This window comes from Aptenodytes forsteri, unplaced genomic scaffold (genome assembly GCF_000699145.1).
Source record: "Aptenodytes forsteri isolate BGI_AS27 unplaced genomic scaffold, ASM69914v1 Scaffold19, whole genome shotgun sequence".
NCBI lineage: Eukaryota > Metazoa > Chordata > Aves > Sphenisciformes > Spheniscidae > Aptenodytes > Aptenodytes forsteri.
Window position 1 is genome coordinate 924,604 of NW_008795327.1, and position 24,267 is coordinate 948,870.

Sequence of the window (24,267 nt, forward strand, 5' to 3'; positions counted from 1 at the left end):
TTTTTTTTTTTTTTTTTTTTTTTTTCCTGGGCTGGTCTTCTACCTTTGCTCTTAACTCATAATGAGTAAACAGGAGCTTTCTCTTTCTCCAAGGCCAAATTCAGATGTCTGTACTTGCATTTGATATGTCTTGCAAGCCAAAACACAGATAGTTTGAATGAACCTCTTTTGTAGGAATCTCTGTTGCCACATATTGAAAAGATCTAGTTTAGCTTCATCTCTTTTGCCTTACGCTTCTTTTTTTTAAAAGTCACATTCCTTGAGGAAACTAAACTTCTTTTTTTCCAGTACAAAATCTTGGGGCTGAGGAGGATGCTTCTTTCTCCCCTCCTTCCTTTCTTACCTATCTTGTTGCCTCTTGAATATGCTAGCTGAGCAGATGCTCCGGCCAGCAGGGATGCTGTGGGATCAAAGATGAGAAAAACTAGCAGTTCCATGTCCATTGAAGCCTAGCTGTTAGTGGTAGGTAGAGAGTAAGAACTTCAGTCCAGGGGTTCATATGTGTAATAGCTTTCAGTGCATACTCGGTAGTTTTTTGTCATGTTTGGTTGTAGTATTTCATAGGTATGGGGAATGTACTCACCAGGTTTTGGACCAAGGCTTAATTCTTCCAAAGATACTTCAAAACAACCAAACAAAAAAAAAAAAAGGAAAAGAGGAGAATGAGTGAACACTCCAGACCAATCTAGACAAATTCAGCATTAATGCCTGTTCTGTTCATAACTGTGTTAAATTTTTGCATCTCTGCTAGAGGAAATATGAACACTTTCTTGTACTTTTATATAATTCTTCAGCCTTTGGTTTGAACTACAAGCCCCCTCATATTCTCCCCTGAGCTTTAGTTTGCTTTGTTTAAAGTAATTCAGCCACTGAATTGCTGTTTAAATGATGACTGTGACAGAACTGGCAATTTTTTTTACTGTATTACTGCTTTTGTCCTAACTGTAGCTGCTTCTTTAAAGCACAAGGTAATCTAAGAGGCAAGTATCTCTCCCAGACGCTTATCTGCAGTGAGATGGGTGAAAAAGCTATTTGCTGATGACGAAGTACATCTGTAACTATGACGCAGGAGTAATTCATGATGCTTCCATATTAGCTACATGTAATATGTATGGGATCAAAGTGCATTTGGTTGAGTGATCAGCATGATTTTATGCACATACGTGATAAATGTGTCTGAAGGTCCTGGTTCCTGTAAGGAATCAGCAACGTTGAGGATTGTATCTGAGAGCTTGTCACCTTGTAGTGAGACAAATGTTTCTTTGCTAGAGATTTAATAGAAACAAAATCTTGAAAAATGGAAAGGTTGGGTTTCTTTATAAAGATATTTGATTAGGAAACATAAAAATTCGGACATTCTGAATGAGTGGCACAGGGGGAAGGTATGTGAGGTGGCTGAGGTGGTTTAGTGGCTATCTGCTGTCACCATCAGGCAGGAATCTTCTGTTCCTGGCTGGACAGTTTTCTTTCCTCTTGCCAGTTGTGGTGGCGGCTAGAAAGACCCTTTGCTGGTCAGATTAATCTTGCTGTGCTGGTAGAAAGCTCACTCTTCTTTTCTCAACTGTGAGTGCAGTGGGGTTGGTGGGAGTGCCTGGGGAAACCCAGGGAGAGGAGGAGTACTGAGTCATCTTTCTGGCAGTGGCCAAATATTAGATCGGCACAGAAGAGCTCATGTTATTTCAGCTTTAGAAAAGGTAACTCAATTTCCATACAATGGGAGAAAATGGATGCCTAGTGAAAGCTTGAAAAAATCAAACTGATAGAAAAATTTAGAGTTATGCTGTAGCAAAGTCTGTCATGGTCAGGAATTTAAATAAGATGCAGAGTATGAGGAGATAGTTATGGATAACTGCTGGTATTCTTCTTTCTTATTTGAACTCTTATACGGTAACAAAACTCTATCACAAGGTTTAAACCAATCTTTTATTTTAGTATTTTAAGTTAAAATATGTGGTATTCCATATCGGTCAAATATCTGTATTCTTTCTTGCATTCTGAAAACAAAGGAAATGGATGGATTGAGTTGGTGGAGAGGAGTTAGATGAAATTGCAGACTGTTTGGGGAGATTGGGATTTTGCTAGAAACATCTGTAAGTCCATGTAGAGCTGGTTTTTCATTGCTCAATTTGCTTACGGGGCTTCCAAGCTTTAGTAAAAGTGGAAGTTGCTGGCTAGTATTGTGAATTACCTGACTGAATAACCTGGTGTTGAAGTAACATGAGACTAAATTGAAATCTAGTGGGGAAACTCTCAAAAGAAATGCAAATGTTAATGTGTATTGACTAGTTAAACAAGAATTCATGTTTGTGCTGAAGTATAGAAAATTAGTTTTCAGATTTTGAGATATCTGAGCACACTGATGTAAAAGCAGATGATCCCAAAAAGGAACCTGTGTCATCAAAATCTTACCAAAATAACAGTAAGAACTAATTGTAGCTGGAGAAGTACTTCCTAGCTTTTGATTCTGAAAAAAGAAAATCTCGCTGCTACAGTTGCCATACTGAAAAGCAGAGAGAAATGTCATTGAGATTTCTGGCTCCTGTTCTGACAACTACATTGAAATATATGTAAATGCAAATATAATATTGAGAGTTTGCAGTGTCAAGCAAGTGAAAAATTAGAAGCTGGAATTAAGGGTAATTTTCTCCAATGGCATGTGTATGTTGTGATGACCTTTCAGTTTTTTTCAGACATCCCCTTTCACTTGTGGATATTGCTCAAGTGAGTGAGTTCCTATTACTTTTAGGAGTGGGGATTTGTGAAGAAAGGGATATTTTGAGGTTAAGAACATGAAATACAACCCAGGAGAATAAAATTATACATCTGCTTTTGCCAGAAAATGCTTAGCAGATGATCTGAACATGATTTTTCAGATAGCATTGAAAATGTCATTTTTGGGTGTGATGGTTTGCTGTGAGGAATCTGATTTGTAGAAATTGAAAACTCGGCTGTTCTGGAAGTCTGTGGGGAACTGTGATGGTGACATATGAAATATTGTAAAATGCTAATTAGTCAAAAAAACCCCACTAAACCCCCAAGCTGTAGCTCTTAATTTCATGCTAAATGAGTTTTATTTAGCATGCCCAAATACTAATTGAGAAGAACAAAGATAAAAGTTGCAGCCAGTGAATTCTGTTTGTGCCATGCACTCTGTCATACAGGGGGAAAAAAAATACAGTTTTATAGTGAAAGTCTGTATCAGATGTATATAAAAGGATAAATTCTTGTGTTCAGCATAGTTACAACAGGGATCTTAAGGGTACAGTACGTTTTCAATGCACTGGAGCCAAGATCAGACTATAATTTTGATATTCGGTGGTGAAGATTACAGGGGCGTGTGCTGGACTTTGAAAAGACTGAAAGCCTCAATGTAGGGGTTTTTTCGTGTGTTTTAGAAAACAAAGCTAAAATAAACCCTACCATATCAAATCTCTACTACTCCCTGTCTGGGACTAATAGCATTGGAATGACCAATTGAAAAATGGAGAAGCGCTCTGGTTACTGCTTTTCTCAAAAAGAGGCAATAGGCTATACCTACACTAAAATGTCTTTTAAATAAGAAATTTCAAAGGACCGAACACATTTTTCAGGGAGATTTAGCTAAGCAAAAAAATACCAATTTTTTTTTTGGGGAAAGATAAAACTCCTAGGAGGTTTAGTTAGTTGTGGTCTAAATAGTTCACCATTACATAATAAAAATGTTTATTCTCTGTGGTTGCCATCAAGATATGTTCTTGTCTTGTCTTTCCCCTGGCAGGTTTTCTCTCTTAAGGGATTTGGAGCCACCTTCCTCCTCTCCTTCCCCAGTCAAACCAAATTTTTCTATTTTTACAAGCCTTTTGCCATCTTGAGGGCATATTTCAGATGTGCCAGGATTTTGAATAGTAGCGCTGCCATTAATTGTCTGATTGTTTCATCCTTTTGGGTCTGAAGTTAGGCATAACATCAAGTTTCCTTTGCACAGTAATGAATGCTTCCTTTCTGCCACCAGTGTCAGCTCCTGGTGTCACATTCAGCCAGCAGAACTGTTTGCAGGAGAATTCTTTTATTGTGATTTGGAAGATGGCAAAGGCTTACTCAAGGAGTTAAGCTGAGCCTTTCTGCTGTCAGGTTGGCACCAAGTACCTAAGCTACACTGAGCTTATCATCCTCTGTTTGCTGGTACTGTTCATGGAGAAGACTTTTCTTTCTTCTCTGGAGGTACTCTGCTTGGGAAAGTTTGATGTTTTTCTGTAGCTGTATGGGATTTCCAGGCATACGATAGGAATTACTGGATTGAACAACTGTACATTGTAGGCTGAGGAAGACCAGCTCTTCTAGGAAGAGCTAGACCTGCTGCAGAGACCTTTTGCGGTTACTCTGCACTACGTAGCCACAGCCCTTCTCTGAGATCTCTGATGGGCCAACTGGCCAGGCACAGTTGCTTAAATGCATCCAAAAGTGCCGAATGTAGCTAATGCACATGACCCAGCTCTGACATACCTGACTAATAGACATGACTTCCCTAAAGCAGAGGTTATATTGTGTGAAGATGCTTGAAACTTTTCCCTGGATAGAGGTATGGCAGTACTAATTACAGGGTTTGACTGCTGTGGAGCAGCCTTTTGATATGGGTTAGTTTACTAAGAAATGCTGTTACTACTCTGCAAGTGCATTGGTGTAAAGGACTGAAACATTAGGAAGGCTCATGGCTAGCTTTGGCTGCACACAAGGTGATCAGGTGATACCTCTGCATGATTTTTTGCCTGTATGTTTCATTTGGAGGCATCCCATGAGACTGTAAGGGCTTAGTCTGTTCTAAGTGGTTTCTGGAGTGAGATTTTTTGAGTATAACGGTGGTGGTCTGTTCATCCACCATGTCATGTCAGAAAGATGCTTCATTTACCTTATTGCATGATCTGTTTCCAGCAAAAGTGCTGAACTTTTTTAATCTCAGGAAGGTGGTGGGAGAACTTAAATCTAGTTCTGCATGAAAGAATCCCTTCTAGGTGGTACGTTTTGCGGTGAGGAAATAAACATGACCTCTTGCTGGAGTCTCTTATAGTTTGAGTTCCTCCCAAAATCTGGCACTTGCAAGTGGGGAGGGAATAGCCAACAGAAGACTTGTCGCTTGTCTGAAGGTTTTTATATCTTAACTAGAAGCTGGCATCTTGCCGATGTGTGATTTTGAGCTATTATGACTTTGGGGCGGCAGGGGGGGAATGTGTGTGTTAAATATTTATTCATTGGATTTTATCTTAGAAAGGGATTTTGGGGCAGAAGACAAGCTGGTTTTGATATATACATTGGCTTTGTAGTACCTGAACTTTCACACTTTGATAGGTTTACCACTAAAACCAACAGAAGACAGCCAAGGAACCGAACCTCTGTGGCAACAAGTGAATTGAGTAAACTTCAGGGTTACCATTTCAATCTGGGAATGCCATTGAGTTAAAATCTGGTAAATACAGCCAAAGCAACATTCTCCTACTCTGGGTTTTCTGTTTGGTTTTATAAGGTGATAAATCATCTGCTGAGGAAGCTATCAAGCTGCAGCCTGCTCAGGCAAGCTGACCATGCTGTACAAGAGGAGTTACTTGCGTTGTGAAAATCACAGAGCAAGCCAGGGCAGTAGGTGTGGTCTTCAAGCACTGTGGTGCTTGCATAGATCTCGAGCCCTGCTTCCCAGGGAATGGCACTGCCTTTACAGAGGTTGATTTTTAATTGGCATGGTAATAAAGAACAATATTAGCCTTCCAGAAATGTTACTGGGTGACACTAGTTGAGGTTCAAAAACTTTGGAAGGTGCTGTTGTGGAACTTTTGGAGATCTGTAATTGTTGGAAAGGAAAATCTTTCAGTTATGGTACGGCTAGTTGTAATACAAATCACTCAGGTACCTTATTTTGCCCTAGTAAAAAGGGGGACTATAAGGAGCACAAAAACTAGATCTGTAAACCTAGCATATATGCCATTTAGTCAACTTGAATAATCCAGCCCTGCTGTATTTGAGAGCATTGTGAATCTTAGCAAGAAGCTTAGTAATGGTCAACTGAGTTACAATTTAAGCACATGGGCAATGCATAGAAGCAATTGGAGAGAGCAGGTATATAATTATATTTTTTTTCCTGCTACTGGCTGCTGAGGGAGGGCTGGGGAACTAGTTTAGTCTGAATGAGGATTGATCGGGCCTTTGAAAACATGACCAATATGTGTCACCATAATTTTGTCTCCTTTGATTTGCATTCACATCTGTCTCTTGGGAATAACCCTTACTGTTAAATAGGGATTAAGGTTTCCTATCTCTGAGTTTGAGTAGTATACAGTGCAGAAAGAATGACTTAGGAAAAATCCGGAGCAGGAAGGGGGACCCAACCAATTTAGTTCATGATATTTTCCTGTTCAAAATAATTATTGGTGTTTAAAGAGGTTCATATTATCTATGAAATTGCATGCTTATTTAAGCCCTAATGGATAATCTCATACATAATGGCATAGTAACGTGTGATAATCTGTTATGGAGTGATTAGAAAGCCAAGTGGCTTAGATATCTTTTTGAGGATGTGCCAGACCATAATCAAGGTGTTCTTGGATTGGGACGATAGGGTAAGATTATAAGCAAGTTTGTTGCAAAACAGAAGTATATGGCATTTTAAACGTCAGGAGTGAGAATTCAAAAACTTCGAAAGAGCATTTCTGTTCAAAGTTTGTCTTTCTTCTGAATGATGCAAAAGATGAGGTAAAAAAAAGTTATGGTAAAAGGGTATTTGCTACCACTGTATTTAGTAAGGGCAGATGTGTCAGGAGAGGGCTTGTGTGGTATGAAATTGATGTCAAAATGTGGGTTTTTTTGAAAGGCAAAGTAGAATTAGCTATTCCAGAACAGGGTTTATGTCATTAAACAATAATATTAGCAATGAAACGTAGGCAGGTAAGGTGAAGTAAAGTGTCTGAAGTAACTAGTCAGGGGGTTTTGGTTTGGGGTTTGGTTTTTTTTGTTTTGGTTTTTTTGAGATATGGATATTCCAGATGCAAAATCTCTGCAGACTTCAGTGCAACTCGTCTTTGTGCATCCTCAGATTACAAGCTCCTGAAGGTCTCCCTTCACACATGGTCCTCGGTACTGCATTAGATATGATTAGGGTCTGTAAATATTGTGTGAATTCTTCAAAGACTCACCAGAATCATATGGAAATTTAAGCATGGCGTGCTTAACTTAATAAGAGGGTTTTAAACTTTAACTGCTTTAGTGAAGAAATTTGTTTTAAAGGCCAAATGGCTTACCCAAAAATCCCAATGGCATAGATCTGTCTATACTCTGACTTAAAAGTTACTTTCCTTACACAGCAAGTAAACCTTCCCTTGTATCTAATGTTCTTTAGCTTAGTGTGAATTAACATTTTAACAACACTTTATCTTAGTTTTTAAAAGCATATGAATTTTAGAAACATGACTACACTAGAAAGAATTATTAGTATTTTTCTAATTACTATATACAAAGAGCACTACTCAACGTGTGGTTTCTTCCTTGAGGACTTCAGTCTGAGCAATCAGCACACAATAAAACACATTTAAATATTTAAAATATATGCAAAAATTGTAAATAGATTATGTCCCTCATTCTTATGTTGCAAATTAGATATCTTGCTGCAGAAACAGTGAAACTTGGAAATGGCTACTCCTTTTTGATTTGCTTGGCTTTGGGCTGTTTTTTACAAGAAAACATAGAGCCAGCACAATCCACTCTCACTTTAGATGGGCTGAAATAATTTGTGTTGCGTCCTTGCTGAAATCTCTCTTGCAAGACTAAAGTCTGTCTGTCTTTCCATTGCTGTGTGGTCATGCAAGCATTGGGACCCAGCTTTTTTTTCTTTTCTAGCTGGGGTCTATTAGAAAACTGTTGAGACAAAACTGTGTTCAGTGCTTCTGTGCCCATGTCCTTCTAACCGGCAGTGGCCGTGCTGGGAGCATCGTGCAGTTATTGAAGCCTGACCTGGAGCGGAGCGAGCACGGGTCTGGCAATGAGTGTGCTCGCCAATTCCAGTTGCTTCACCACCTGGCTGCTAACTTAAGTTACTTGTTCAAGGCAACTAGAATTTTGCAAACTTTGCTTAGGCATTAAACATGGGCAGCAGGTTAGAGCTGATTCGGTGTTTTCCTGGGTTTGCCAGAAGATAATTTGGGTCTTGGTGAGTGTGCTGACAGCACTATACTTAGGTTCATATTCCATCATTTTCAGAGCCAGTAAACCAGGTGTTTGGGAAAATATTTCGACATCGTCAGAGAGGAGCAAAGTGCACGCTTTTTTGTTAGTTATATGGGGAATTAGAAAATCACTTTCTGTTAACATACACAAAGCAGGAAGTTACATCATTGCAGAGAGCAGCAGCCTGCTGTTTGGTAGATGACTGATATCATCTCTGCTTCCGCCACTGCTAGGATTTACAGAAAATAAATAGTGTGTGGTAGTTTTCTGCAGATGCTGCACTGCTCCTAAGTATTACCAGAAATAAACTTGTAACGTGGATTAAAAGGTCCTGAGAAATCTCTTTAGGAAATCTTCGCTTAGGTTCTACTCTTAACATGCATGAACTGAATTCCTCTGATGTGCTGTTAGGGGAGCCATATCTGTGTTGAGAATTTGAGTGAAGCCACTTGAGACCTTACAGAACAGGGTATGCTCAGTCCTGCTTGTTGCCTTGTCTTGTGGTAGCACCTGTGTGATGTGCTAGAATTAATACTTTTCTGGTAGAGTTACTGCTTGTTGGCACAAGACTGTAGCAGTTGCTTTTGACAGACTAGAACCTCTTGATTCCTCTGAATGGGGATTCCTAAAGGAGCTAAAAGAAAGTCCCCTCTCTCCTTCCCTGAACCCTTTTCACCTTGTTGGAGGTGCTACTTGTATGTCATGCTGATTAAAGCAGGTACTTGGCATACCATTAAAAAAAAAAGACACATTTCTGGGCCATGATTCTCATTTCATTCTTCTTTTGGGCTTTTAAAGCTGTTCACATTTCCATCAAAACCTGCCTTTGGGGGACAAGTGATGCAAGATTCTTAAGGAGAGGATCCCTTTAAGCTTCTGGGACCAGCAGATGATTCCACGTGAGCGGAAGTTGAGTTAGACTTCGTGATGAACATGAGAGCATATATTGGACACGTTAGCAGGTGGATGGCCTCAAGTGTGTGTGAGAACATACGGTGTGCTGGAACTGACTGGGAAGGAATATAAACACCACTGAATTTGCAAGTTTTTGTGAGGATTATTGGATGTTACCTCTTACACTTAGATATGTTGATCTCTTTGGAACAGTCTCCTTTGATGTTCAAAGCGTATGTTGACACCAGTTGTGTGTGGTATGAGGACTTAGCTGTGGGCTCCATACCAGAGTAATTTCTTTTTAAGGTATTTTAAATGGTGATAATTATGAGCTACTAGCTAGAAACTACACTTAAGTATTTTCTTTATCCTCGATACGAACTTTATCCAGTTAGGGAGGGTAGAGCAACTGATGCTCCTGTGAGAATGTTCCTTTTCTTGAAATAGAAGGGAAGGGAATGGTTGCTCGAATGTGGATATCTGACTTGTTCCTTTACTGCAGTGAACTTGAAACAACTTTGGCCTAGGTTATTGGTTCTTTAAGATTTATTCATGGCTTTCAACCTCTGTGTTCAAATTGTGAAAATATACAGACATGGTTTTCAGAGAATGTAATCTCTGATTCCTCATGGCAAAATCACACCAGCGGTATAAGGTCCTGCCCGTTCGGGTTTTCCAAAGACACAAACCTGGTTGTATCCCAGTTTTTCTGAGGTCATATCAGTATCTTTGGTTAAACTGAGGAAGATCACCCTGAGAGGTTACCAGCTGATTTCAGGTTACCCTAAAACTCTGACCTTGGTAGTTACATGGTAGAAATATGCTGATGAGTCTGAAAGTCAACAAGGAAGCCCATGCTTCAAATTGGAGTGTTGGTTATAGGTGCGTAGGTGTGTATCTAATGAGCAAGCTTTTCCCTTGAAAGGTGAGCTTCTTGTTCTAATACACCTCTATAATCAACTTCAGGCTAATTTTAAATAGTTCAATAGTCCAGTAGTATGGCACTAACTTGTGGAACATCTGGCATTTCCTGCCACTAAGTTCAGTCATGCTGTGTGCCATAGTAGCTTTAGGGGGGAAAAAAAAAGTCATCTGCTTCAGACTCAACCTAGTTACACATAGTCAGTTGTACTGGACATTTAATCTCTAACTATTGAATTGTTGACTTGTTTAAACTGGTGGAAATACCCTTTTCAGATGCATCCTGAATCTGTGTACCATAGAATTGGTGGTTTGTGGCCCAGTAGAAGGACTAATCTGCTTGCAGATCCTGGAATTCAGAACTATTTTCTTGGCATACTTTTCTCTTTAAATTAGAGACCTACAGTCTGTGTGTTGATGTGTTGGATGGGGAGGACCTAGGTCACTTCCAGTTAGGGGAGACTATAGAATCATAGAATGGTTTTTGGGTTGGAAGTGACCTTTAAAAATCATCCAGTCCAACCCTCCTGCCGTGGGCAGGGACATCTTCCACTAGATCAGGTTGCTCAAAGCCCCATCCAGCCTGACCTTGAACACTTCCAGGGATGGGGCGTCCACAGCTCCTCTGGGCAACCTGTTCCCAGGGATGGTTAAGAGCTCTCTTTTCAGTTGTTGGGTAATGCTCCTGGCCTTGTCCCTGCCAGGGTTTGTGAACATACTGGCACATGTCTTCAGCAGAAGGTGCTCATCTGAAGAGCTGCCCCACAAAGGCAGACTGAAGGTGTGCCTAGCTCCCTGTGCCCTGCAGTGGGCTAGCTGTGGACACTTGAGGGAAAAGCAGTAAGATCACAGTACAGGTGATAGTCTTTCCTCTCTCTATCCTTCCAGTAGTCTCTTGTTCGGGAATGTCCTTAAATAGTGACTGCCAGGGCCACTGTTCTTAGTATTACTGTAAAGCCTGTGCCTTCTATGAACCTATCTAATCTATACTTAAATTCATTTTTTTGGCCTTTGCATGGCAGCTTATGTCATATGGAAGTACTTCCTTTTGGTTTGCTTATGAACGCGCTCTTAATAATTTTAGTGGTAAGCTGTAATTTTGCATTGGTAACATCGCCATCTCCATATGGTTAATGACTGTAAACTGTTCTCAATAAAAAGCAGTCCGCAGTGGCTCCCATATTGAAAAGATGATGTTACACAGCCTCTGTGGTGGCTTGTATTCCTGAAAATGTGCCAGTGCCCCACAGGAAGCACAGAATGTCAAACACTGGGTTTCAGTTCAGGTAGTGTCAGATCAGTAATCAGTAACGTGCTAGTCAGACTGTAATAATGTGAGAAATTGTGATGACTTGTGTGCAAGAATGATGAATTTGAGCAAATGTGGAGAATGGTCTTGAGGATGCTTTCAGTATTCATTGGATGGGAGGAGACAGGAAGAGTTTTAGTCCAGCACCTTTGTGTAGATCAGATGGTTGCTGTCCCTGTGTGTATGAGGTCTCTTAAACACCTGGGAGAGTGACACAAATGGTTATTAAGTGGACACAAACAATTAAATTAGAGAGTAAAAGATGTGAGCATTACAGCAATAAGATTCTGACATAGTCATCCTAAATCATAGCGAAGTAAAAACTGAGCAATTACTTAGATGGTACTGTAAACCTGCAAAAGGGGAATAAATGAATGGGTGTCTGCAGTGGTAATTCTTGTAGTCTGTCTCCCTTTTACCCTGTCCAGCCTAACAAAAGTCTGCTCTGATGTCTTCTGTGGCTGTTGATTAGTTTTGGCATGTGCAATATAAAAAAAAGTATGAAATTAACAGCTGGAGATGGCACCTGGGTTGAGCCCTAGCTGGTGAAGTAAATAAAAGCATCTTCAGCTTACCGTCCAAAAGTTCTTGGTGTGGTAATAGCACCTTTTTTGGAACAAAGTAGGAAACTGTAGTGAGCTGTCAGTGTGCTTTTACCAGCTGGAAGGAAGAGCCAGTGACCTGTGGTTGGTAAGTCCTCCAGGAGACCACCAGCAGTAATCCATGAAAACAGATACTTCAGGAGCTCTGCAGTGGTTGAAGTTCGTTTGTCTTTACAGGACACAGGACTTAGATCTGTGGTGTGACTTCTCTTGCCTTCAGAAATCGCGTGTATGAATGCTTCAACAAGCAAACTTTAAAAATGGAGAGAATAGTCCAGTGTAGGTTCTGCTTGTCTAGGTAAGCTGCCTGATCTACTGCCTTAGTGATCTGAAGTGATTAAGATACCCAGTTTAGTTTCAGATAGCCAGGTCCCTTTTTTTTTTTTCTTTCTTTCTTCCTTTGCTTCAGGGATCATTTTTCTAAATCCTGTGGATTTCTCTCGGGTACTTTTCCACTTCACTTACCGTGATGTTCAGCTTTGGTTGCAGTGGTCCTAGATGAGGCCTCAGTGCTGAGCTGTGAAGACTTAATATGCTTTCTTTTCTTAGGCAGTACTTGTATGTACAGTGCAAGCTAGTGTAAGCCAGCACTGCCACCAGAAATAGCTAGTGTAAACATCTGTGTAGTTACTCTGTGAGCTGTCCTGGGGAAGCAGATCTATGTAAAAACTGTCACTTTCTGTGTGTTTGGTACTAAATTGATGCCCCGGTGCAGTTTTGCAGTGACTGTCCCCCGCTGTCCCACCTGCCACAACTGCAGAGCCGACATCCCCTTTTAAACCAACAACAAATTCAGTTTACATTAATATGTGAGGTGTGAGCTGCGGTGTTTGAGGCTTGTTATTTATAGCCTCACTATATTTAACAGCAGTGGCTAGAAAGGTTATGGCCTCAACAGTTTGGAGGTGGAAGGGGGCATGTGGCTAGTAGCCTCTTCAAGTACATGGAGTCAAGAGTCCGTGGCTCTACATTTCTCTGCTCTGATTGCTCTGCAGTGCCCTAGACAGTCTTCGAAAACCGGATGGGTGTGGTGTGGACAGATCTAGTTGTAATTTCTTATTTTATTGCGGAGTGGGTAATTTATTATAAATTGCTTTTCATAGCCTCTTGACAGTGCTGAAGTGATCCAGAGGTGGGATGTTGGAGCCAGGGAGGTAGTGCACTTGGATCTGACCAAGTATCTTGAGCAGCTCCGCTCAACCTTCATAGCCCATGCTCAGTTTCAGTCAGCCAAGTAAACTTCTTCACCCCATCGTAGGTGTCTGACTTGATGACAGGATAGCGACTCTTCATTGTTTCCAGCAACACTGAGTTTGAATACTGTAAGCCAACACTTACCAGCACTGCAGCAGTGATGTAGGGTAATGTAACAGAGTGTGCCTGGTGTATGCTGGCCTAAATTGTTTTCAGGGTGGAGAAATTTGGTAAGTATTGATTCTCAAATTAATGAGAAACAAATTGGATGCTCTCAAAGTGGGCGAACACTTTCAGAAGTTTGAAACTTTCAAAGTATGATTTCAGTATTTATTCTGTAATATTCACAAGCTGGGTTGTGGGAGACATGGTGTAAATCAATCTTGCAGAGATATGCACATACCAAATAGCAAATCTTCTGAGCTATAAGATGTATTATTTTCAGGGGTTTATATCTAATTTGACCCTGTTTAATAGCTAAGGAATTGAAAAGTTACTGATTCATCACTGGTGAAGGTAGCTAATCTATAAACCAGGAACCATTTGCTTTTTGTAGCATGTGAAATGGATTTTGGGGCGGGGGGGTATTATTCATCAATGTATTTCTTTACACTGTTTGCACATTTGTATATGCAAATGTAAGCCCTGCCTACACTGCAGAGGCAACTGTGCAGTGATGTTTGCATGTGTAAAATAGGCTGTGCTCAAGGCTGTGATGAACTATGTGGAGTAAAACCTGTGTGGAGTAAAACTACACAGCTGTACCAAATGAGTGGGATAAATACCTGCTTATGGTGCTGTTCTGTATTGGCCTTCAGCTTTAGTCTTGCAGCGAAGAAATTGTTTTTAAAAAAGAAGCTGTTACAAAAGTTCCTTGAGTAAGCATTTCTACTGTGTAACGTTAGTGTAGAGGGGGCATTGATTTTAAGTATACTTAAAATATTTGAAATTTTGTTTTGTAATTTTTGTGCCTGTAGTTAGAGCTGTGCTGTTTAGAATGTTAAATTATTGGGAATTTAAGCTAATAACTTCTTAAAATTTTTCCCTACTCTTAAAAAAGAAAGGTATGTTAGAGCTAAGTCCATTTAATTTTGAGTGGAGTTGGGTGGGAAAGGGATAATAACTTTACATTTTAAATAGGAAAATTCTTCACATTCAGAAAATATTAAACTAAGCCTGTGGAATAATCGCTGTTTCCCAAACTTCTGTTTTTGGGCTCAACCCCTGGACTTATCCTTATTCCCCTGAGATTTTTACTTTTAGGGTTTTTTTTATTCTCAGAGTTATGAGTTGGGAATTTGGGACAGGTAATGAAGCTGCCAGTTGAAAAACAGTTTTCTTACTGCCATATTATAGTTAATTAAATGTTCAGGTCTTAGGCAAATGTTAACAGTTACTTTTAAGTAGCTGATTTTCCAGCATGTTTGCAAATGATTTTTAACTAATAGTGCATGTGGCTGAAATCTAAAATAGTGTCTTTGCATTTCTTTTGTGTGACTTTCATACTAACCTGACTGATGAACGAACGTGCACTGAAGGAATTGGTAAATTGTCCACTGCCGATGGTAAAGCCTTCGCAGATCCTGAGGTTCTCCGAAGACTGACGTCCTCTGTCAGCTGTGCACTGGATGAAGCTGCTGCTGCATTGACGCGGATGAGAGCAGAGAACAATCACAATGCAGGACAAGTGGACAAGTATGTATTGATCGCGCCCCACCCCTGGTTTCCCAACTATAGAATGTAAGTTTGTATTTTTAATTTCAAATTCAGTTAATTTTATAGTTAGTACTTGGTAATGTATCTGCTCTACAACTAGCAGAAGCAAAGTTATTGAATCTGAAAGTGTAACTACTGTCCCATCAGGTTATTGGCTTCAAAGTGTAAGAGAAAAGTATGAAAAAATGTTACTTTCTAACCTGCTGCTCTTTCTGTGCACTAGATAGTCGATTTCTTTTTCAAAACCGGGTTAAATTCTTAGCTGTAGAAGAGCTGGTGATAGTTCTCTAATTACTGCCTCAGCATACTTTGTTGGAAACTAATGAATCTAGTTCATTATATTAAAAGTTGGAAGAGAATGCTAATACTTACAGGGCAGCGATTTGCCCCGGGATCTTGCTCAGGAACTTAGGGGAAAATGAAACTGTATTATCTGATAACTTTTTGTAACTGATAATTAATGAGGACAGCATTTAAATCCCATGATGACAGAACTGAGGATTTGTCCTACGTCGTCAAAAGCTTTCTTCTACATTGGTAATTTCAAAGGATCTTTAGGGGTCCTGAAGTATTTTCTACTCTGACAAGTGATGCAAATAGTTCCTAAACCGTTGGGATGGTGTGACTGCATATACTGTTGAACTTCAGATCTAGGATCAAAAATGGAGAGTCTTAAGTTTCCTTTCATGTGGATGTCCTCTTGAAGTTCAGACTTGGGATTTGCAAAACAAAGTGCTTACAGTAAGGGCAGTAGTCTTGAGTCATTGCTCAAAACGTAAATACAAATATAGAACAAATATAGTTTCATTTCCTAACTGAAGCTAGAGAAATTACTTGTGGATCAAAACATGGGGAGATGAAAATATGCTGGGGAAGCATGCTTGAACATAAAAACGAAGCATGCAAGAAGTGGAAGCAGTCCAGGTAGCCCATGGGGCATATAGAGACAATACCCAAGCATACAGGGACATGATTAGGAAAGCCAAAGCCCACCTGGAGTTGAATCTGGCAAAGAGCATGAAAGGCAACAAGATATCCTAGTGTGAGTATATAAGCTGCAAAAGGAAGATGAGGGAAGATGTGGGCCTGCCTCAGAATATGGCAGAGGACCTAGTGACGGCAACACAGAAGAGGAAGAGGTAGTGAATGCTGCCTTTGCCTTGGGCTTTACTGGTGAGATTTGTTTTCAGGAATCCCAAGCCCCTGAGATGAGCAGGAAGGTCTGGAGGAAGGAGGGCTGGCCCTTGGTTGCTATCAGGTCAGGGAGCATTTAAACAGGTTGGACATAGTCTAGTGGACAAGTTCACAGGACCTGATAGGATGCCCTCATGAGTACTGAAGGAGCTGACTGATGTCACTGCGAGGCCAGTCTTAATTTATTTGAAAGGTCATGGGGAATGAGGGAGGTTCCTGAGGACTGGAAGAAAGCAAATGTCACCCCTGTCCTCAAGAAGAGGAAGAAAGAGGATCCAAGGGACTTATAGGCAGGTCAGCCTCACCTCAGTCCCTGAAAAGGTGATGGAGCAAATCCTCCTGGAAGCCATTTCCTCACATAGTAAGTAAAGAATGATGATGGGAAGCAGTCAGCATGGTTTTACAAAGGGGAGATCAGGCCTGACCTGATAGCCTTCTACAATGAGATGGCTACGTTGGTAGATGAGAGCAGTGGATGCTGTTTATCTTGACTTTAGCAAGTCTTTTCACGCTGTATCCCACAGCATCCTGTGGGACAAGCTGATGAAGTACAGACCAGGTAGGTGGACGGTGAGGTGGATTGAAAACTGAACTACTAGGCTCAGAGTTGTTAGTAGCACAAAGTCCAGGTGAAGGCATGATATTAGGGCTAATACTGTTTAACGTCTTCATCAATGACCCATGTGATGGTACAGAGTGCGTCCTCAGCAAGTTTGCAGATGATACAAAACTGAAAGGAGTGGTTGATGGACCAGATAGTTGTGCTGCCGTTCAGAAGGACCTTGACAAGCTGGAGAAAGGGGCCAGCAGGAATCTTGTGAAATTCAAGAAAGGGAAATGCAGAGTATTGGACCTGGGGAGGAGTATCTCTGTGCATTGGTACGAATGGGGAGGGCTGAATGGCTGGAAATCAACTTTGGAGAAAAAGACCTGAGTTTTGTGGTGGACAAGTGGAACATTAGCCAGCAATGCACCCTTGGAGCAAAGGTCCACAGCATCCTGTGCTTCATTTGGAAAAGCATCGCAGTGTCATTCTTGTCACTTTTACAAAATGTCTTGGAAATATCTCAAGGGGAACCTGAGCAGGGAGCAAACTGGGAGACCTCTTGAGGTGCCTGGGTCAACTAGAATCAACTAAGAGTTTTGTTTTTAATAGCTTTTTCCCAGAGCATATTTGGTTTCACAGCGGTTCTGTGTTATATGAGGTGGCTTAAGGTCATCTTCTGAGAATGATGGATCTGTTTTAGGATTTGTCTCACAGGTTATGGTGTTGGGTGGCTCCCATTTCTAAAGGCTAGACTATGTGTGTGCAAAAGTGCATGAATCCCCACCCTCTCCTCCCAGCTGAACAACGGAACCCGAGCTGTAAATGCCTGGTTACGTGTGGGTTGCAGCAGGGCTGTTTGACTGCTTGTGCTGTGAGCACACAGCTGTCCCTTACTACCTCCGAGGAGAAGGTGGCAGGTTTGATAGCGTCCTGCAGCCTTTTAGTGGGATCCCATTGCTTCAGTATATGGAGTTGACTATGTAGCCAAATAATAAACTTTACCAAAATACCAGTTATTTTGCTTAAAATACTTAGTGATTACAATGCAAATGTAAGTGATCAGATATTGGATATTCTCTTCAGGTCGGATCTCAGCTTTTATCTACCAGCTGCTAGCACAGTTTATTTCATTTTGGGGTATATGGCAAATGAGTTCCTTTTAAAATAGAGACTTAACATAGTTTAACCATTACAGTCTTTGAACAATTGAAACTTGTATGCTTTCCTGAGGTAACTTTGTGCTCAAATGGATATTTTCTTCATTGTGAGTGAATTTCTTGAGTGAACTGTCTTTCACAGAAGAAAAGTAGAAGTTTGAGTTTTTTAATGAATCTGAGTGTACTAGTTTTTGTTCTAAGAAACAAGCTTCCATACCTTGCAAATAAAATATACTGATAGGAATGCATCACATACAGTCCTCTACTGTTTATAACAGAAGGCTCTTCCTCCCTTCCCCCTCCCACGAGGGCATTAACTGTGGTTTGGTTCCCAGTGGCTGAAGGACCATGATCCCTTGCATATATTTTTCTAAATAAAACTGTATCATCAGTTGGGGAAGTGTAACTGGGTTGGTATTGAGCATGACTTGCTCTTGTTTATGCTTGTATTTAGCAGTGCTCTAACAGTTGTCTTTGCTGATAGACTATTTTTTTTGTACAGAAGAGCCCAGCTCACCTTTTGCAAGATTTGTTTAATGTACTTTCCTAGGTCTCAGGGGAAATAGCTATTCTCTCTACTTCAGAGGTTAATGATGGTTAAAGTAGTGATTATAGAATTCTGAGCTTTTAGATGCCAAGAACTTGGGGTTTGTCTTGTCTTTTCCTTCTCTTAGCTTATAATTACCTCTTATGGCTTTTTTTAAGGATGAGTTAGTAAACTTCTGTAAGGCTCTTCTCCTTTCTTCCTTTAAGATGTCATTAGGGAAGGTAAGGATTTTTCTTTGAAATGACTGCTTAAATTAAGAAACTGATTTTTTCAATTAAAAGAAAAAAGCTTTGGGCTAGGGCGGAGAAGGAAATAGTCCCACTACAGGAGGGACAATGGTCAGAAGTTTGTCTTGTTGCAGTATTCAGTGTTAGTGGTCTCTGTGATACTAGGCTGTTTACTTTTTGGCTTTATGTCTACTAGAAATTTGCCTTGGTACCTATAGTCAGTAGTTTGTCGTGGTCGTGGCCTCTGTGTGTCTGGCATTCCACTGAAGTGTGAATAGCATCAGTGAGGTTTACTTTTGTATCTTGCAAACACCACAAATTGCCTAGTTTTGAGCACTCTTCTTTGCATTTAGTCTATATGACAGCTTATGTGAGTTAGCAACTGATGAGGACAGGAGCTAATTTAGACATAAGCAAGGTCTTTATCTCCGTTTCACCTATGGAAATAATGTGTATATAGATACTTTTTCTTAAAAAAAATCTGTAAGATATATTTTCTAGTCAGGCTTGGTACTAATGTCATGAGTCTTTAAGTAAAGACTCCTTCCTTGCATAGGAAAGCTACCCATCTATTGCAGATTTATTTTGAGCTTATTCTGTGGCAACTGATTTTCCAGTCGCAGTTTGGCAGAAGCATGCTCAGATGGGGATGTAAATGCTGTCCGGAAGCTGTTGGATGAAGGAAGAAGCGTAAATGAACATACTGAAGAAGGGGAGAGTCTCCTTTGCTTGGCCTGTTCAGCAGGATATTACGAATTGGCACAAGTAAGTAACAAATATAATCACAACTAAACCTTTGTGAAGCATTGTCTAAGGGGCTTCTTTGATAGGTAAACATTTTAGCTATTCTGATTATAATATTTTTTTATAACCTAAACAGAGTATCAGTTAATACAGCTTATTGTGGGCTTCCAGTTATTGTTTGTCGTCTTAATGGAAAATGCTGTCATATATATGCCTTTAGGTTTAAGGGACTTGTCTGAGGAATGTATCTTGTGTTTTATGATGTATCTACTTTTCTGGCATTGTTCTAGATGCAGTCAAGCTGTTCTGCCAAGCAGACATTGCAAGAGGATCTAAAATAGCAGCAAAATCAAACACTACAAGTGGTTACCTTCTAAAAAACTCATGTCTCAGTCGCTCAATCCTTTTTTTTATCACATCTTTATCAACAGTGCATTAATTTGTGTTAATCTTTGGCTTTTATACTTGTGTATCTAAGGGTAGAATTTGTGCTTCTTTGGAGATGTTTAGGTGACAGTTCTCAGAAAGTGGCCAGCTTCATGTTTTGGTGCCAGGCAAGAGTACAGGGAGAAAACTGTTTACCTGTAAGCTTGATCCAATGTGTGCTGTGGTCATTAATGCAAGTTTACAGTTTCTCTGCTGTCATTCTGGTTAGCGAATTGCCCTGTGACTTTTGAAAATGTCAGTATTGCACTGTAACTTAATGTTGATTTTAGCAGATATGAACAAATGTAGAAAAACAGCATTTCCTGAAGCAGAGCACAGTGCAGGTAGTAATTATAAACGGTCCTGGGGAGTGCCATTGTGCTTCACCGTTGGGGTATTACTGCAAGGGAATGTCACGGCTGGCTGGGGAATCATTCTCACAAGCCCCACTGAACTAAAAGCAAACTGTTGGTGTTAGAATTTATTCATTAAAGTGAACTTTTTTTCTCTAGGTGCTACTAGCAATGCATGCAAACGTTGAAGATCGAGGGAATAAAGGAGACATAACTCCCTTAATGGCAGCTGCCAGCGGAGGTTATGTAGATATTGTTAAACTTCTCCTTGTTCATTGTGCAGATGTCAACGCACAGTCTTCAACAGGTAACTGGGAAGCAGGAACACAAAGAATTAATGACTGGCACATAAGACATGCAGCTGTTTTGAGCATCTGTGGTTTTGTCTGATAGTTTCATTCACAAGAAAACATGACAGGGACTATAAGAATCGGCCAGATACATAGCAGATGTGTTGAGAGTCTTACCTGGCCATTATTAAAGATTGTTTTTAATATAATCTGTAATGGAAAGCACTGTTCCCGTGAAAACCACTGTGGTGTTAGATGACCAGAAAAATACGTGAAGTTTAGTTTTTCTCATCTGTATGATCCAAAATTACCCAGGAAGAAGACCATGGGACACATCTGGTCAAGACCAGTTACTTCAGTCTGTTGCTTTTTACCAAAGAGGGGATACAATTCTTTGAGCACTGAATGTTGTCTACATTGCTGATGCTTGATCACAGCTTAACTAACCTTGCTGAGAGTATTAACCTGCAGCTGGATTCTGTTAATATTAAGATAGAATTTAAACTTTGTTCAAATTTTAAAGAAGTCGGGTCTCTGAACTATGAAATGTTCTCTTTATCTTGATGTTTAGCCATATTAAGCAGAACTTACCTTAAAATTGACTGTAGCATTTAAAACGAGCCATATGTGATTGTCTGTCACTTACAGTACCAGTGTTTTAAATTATAAATTTATTTTCATCCAGCCAGTAAAAGTTTTTCAAGGGATTACAGGATACAGTCTTAGGCGAAAAACCCCAAACACCATCCGCTCCCTGCCCCCCCCCCCCCAACTTTACAGTGAGCATGAGAATTACTCATTGATCTTTTTGTGTGTGTATTTGATCTCTCTTTGCGTGCTGAAGTAGGAAACATAATAATCAAAGAAAAAAAATCCTGATTTGTAATATTGGCTTAGCATTAAAACTCTTTCACATTATAGTTGTGTTGGGATTTTATACCCAGCCTGAAATTATTGGCTGGAGTAACATTGCTGTGAGGTAAAAGGCTGCTGCTAGTGATGTACTTGGTTTTGTTCAGAGCTGTTAAAACTAATTTCCTTTCCTGTATTAGGAGTGGGTGATGGAAAGAGCTTTCATGTAAATGTCGTCTTCTCTGCAGGGAACACAGCTCTCACTTACGCTTGTGCTGGGGGCTTTGTTGACATAGTGAAGGTGCTATTGAAAGCTGGTGCTAATATAGAAGACCACAATGAGAATGGGCATACGCCCTTAATGGAAGCAGCCAGCGCAGGCCATGTTGAGGTTGCAAGAGTATTGCTGGAATATGGTGCAGGAATCAACACTCACTCCAACGAGTTCAAAGAAAGTGCACTTACACTTGCATGCTATAAAGGTATTGTCTCTTGCCTTGTTTTGTGTTTTTGTTTAAATTTATTTACTAGGATTTATCTAACTAAAGCTTCCAGCCATACTTTGAATATTTTCTTAAGAGCTTTGGAATACTGGATTTTGGTTTTAAACTCGAGTTCAGGAAATGCTCATCCATGGTGTAGTGGTATTAAGCCTGACTACTTGTGTCCAAATGTGGTGGACATGTATTCGACATGTTGCAGGTGGAAACTTGTGACTGGCTGCGTCCAAACTTGTGCTTGGACACACCTCCACTCTCCTCTTCCCCCACTACCGCGTTCTTTTTCATTTAGATTCCCCTCACCAACTCTCTGCGAGCTCTGAAAACATCTCTGTTAGTTGTTAGGAAAATGTGAAGTTAGAACTAATGTTCCTGGAATACCTGATGGGGTGGAAATGCTAGTGTTATTACTGGATACTTTTCCTTCAGTGTAATTTTGGAGGATGTCTATGAATTGTTACATATTAGGAACTTTTATGGGCTTCTGACTTAATTTCTTTTGCTATTTAAAGTTTCTGTATAAAGTAACTTAGTGCAATGGTAATCCAATGTGTTTCCAAGTTTTTTCTTCCAAAAACCTCCATAAAATTTCTAACAATTGTTTTTCATAGAAGCTTTAAGGATGTGGATTATTGTCATAGTAACCTCTTATCACAGAGGTTTTACCTCTGTGGTCAGAATTGGAGGATACATACTATGTATAACCCAACTGAAAACTTGCATCTGGATTTGTTATGGATTTCCTGCAGCATACAGTAGTTCCTTACAGAGAAATTCCAGTAATAGTACTCCTGAATATGTTGGAGGGGCATTCTTGTTTCTTGTGACCTAAAACTTAATAAGTGATGTAATGCAAGATCTTCATTGACTAGAGATTTCCTGTATTATCTTTGGCAAGATGGTTGAGCTACTTTGTTTTCCGATCAGTTTATGTAAAACTAAGTCTTGTCTTGGAGGAGGGTGCTTATTGAGAGGATAAAATGTATAACTTGCAAGGGACAAATTCTAAAATGACAGAAGTCATAATAGAGTTGAAAACAAGTATTGGTAAAGTTCAGTAGAAGCTTTTAAAAATAGTGTCACATAACATAATATGACATAATGTGTGTATCAGTTCTCAGAAATATGTCTGTGAAAGCTATGATTAAAAAGCTTAAAGTTAAGTTCAGATCTACATGGACCTATCTCTAAAAGATAATCCCCCTCAATTGTATGCTGCCTTGGAACACTTAAATGATACATCACTATACAGTTGAGTAAGGAATAAGCACAGTCTTTTATAGCTTGAAGTCGCAAGGAAAGGTTCCTGTTGTGTAAACTTGAATTAGAGAGGTCTGTCTTCATCTCATCGTTGGGTAGTATCTTTGGGAAAGACCGTCTAAAGTCTGGCTGTCCGTTTTGCAGTAGTTAGAGTACTTTAAAAAGAGCAGGTTTGCGAATTATAACTTGTAAAAATTGCAGTAGCAAACTATGAAATTCTAAATGATTTCACTAAGTGTATTGTCTGTACTGCTAAAATTTTATGATATTAAATGCTTATTTATTTTGATCTGTTTCATTTGAAGGCCATTTAGATATGGTTCGTTTCTTGCTTGAAGCTGGAGCTGATCAAGAACATAAAACAGATGAGATGCACACAGCGCTAATGGAGGCCTGCATGGTAAATAGCCTTTATTTGTACTGCTCCCTTTTCAATGAGAGGAAGAAAAGAGATGATAAAATAAAGTGAGCCTTTGTTAACAAGCTGTTTTGGGTCTACAAGTGAGTGTGTGTGAGTTTTTATCGTAAGAAAGCCTTTATTATAGTTACTACAGGTGGCCAGCTTCTCAGTCTAATTGGTCATAGGGAAAAATTATTCTAATTTTTGGGGATGTGATGTGTTGTTTAAATGCTCCCTATGTGAAGCGTAGGGGTAACTAATCTGCAGTACAGTAAAGTAGTAGGTTGAGCCCAAGTCACTGTTTCTTTTGCAGTGTTAGAGTTAGTTTTCCACCTTTGCCTTTATAAATAAGGTCTCTCAGATCATCATGGTATGAGCCTTCCAGAAGTGCACTGAGCTGGATGACTAATGCATTACACTTGTCCTTTCACCACTGCAGGAAGTGTTTTGCATGTAGAGATGGTTTGTTCTTTTTTAGGTTTCTGTAAATGGTGCTGTGAGGTTTTTCTTTTGAAAATAAAATGGTAGGTCAAAAGTAGTTCTTAGTTCTTGGGCAACTCATATAATTTCAAAGCAGCCATTGAGGAAAAACTTCCCTCTCCAAGAGCTTCATCTTAATAAAGATTGTGCTATTGTGTCAAAATATATCTGCAATCATTTTTGTCCAGACCTTAGGTGACCTTTTTATCTATTCTTCAAGCTGGGGAACATCTTTGAAGAAAGAATAGGGACCTTGTTTCCATAGGAAGCACAGCAAATGGGGGAAAACTTAATTTGCTCCCAGTAGCCTATAATCCTTAGAAGATGGGCTGCAATGTTCCTCTAGTTGTCTGAGAGCTGGAGGATCAAGTGTTCTTTTAGTGCAGTTGTGAGGTGATGATGCAAGTGACCAAGGTCAGATTATAATGTCTCGAGCTGTGTTGAAGTCTTCCAATAGTGAGATGGTAATA

The 24,267-nt window shown here is 39.9% G+C and overlaps 1 protein-coding gene across 1 annotated transcript in view; it reads left to right on the forward strand.

Moving 5' to 3' along the window:
• Positions 1-24,267, forward strand: part of ANKHD1 (ankyrin repeat and KH domain containing 1) — a 110,889-nt gene that overhangs the window by 13,012 nt on the left and 73,610 nt on the right. Inside the window, exons 3-7 of the mRNA XM_019472282.1 lie at positions 14,643-14,799; positions 19,110-19,257; positions 20,175-20,322; positions 21,406-21,639; positions 23,223-23,317. Coding sequence (XP_019327827.1) covers positions 14,759-14,799; positions 19,110-19,257; positions 20,175-20,322; positions 21,406-21,639; positions 23,223-23,317 — 666 coding nt within the window. The 5' untranslated portion in view covers positions 14,643-14,758. The remainder of the gene's footprint in view (positions 1-14,642; positions 14,800-19,109; positions 19,258-20,174; positions 20,323-21,405; positions 21,640-23,222; positions 23,318-24,267) is intronic.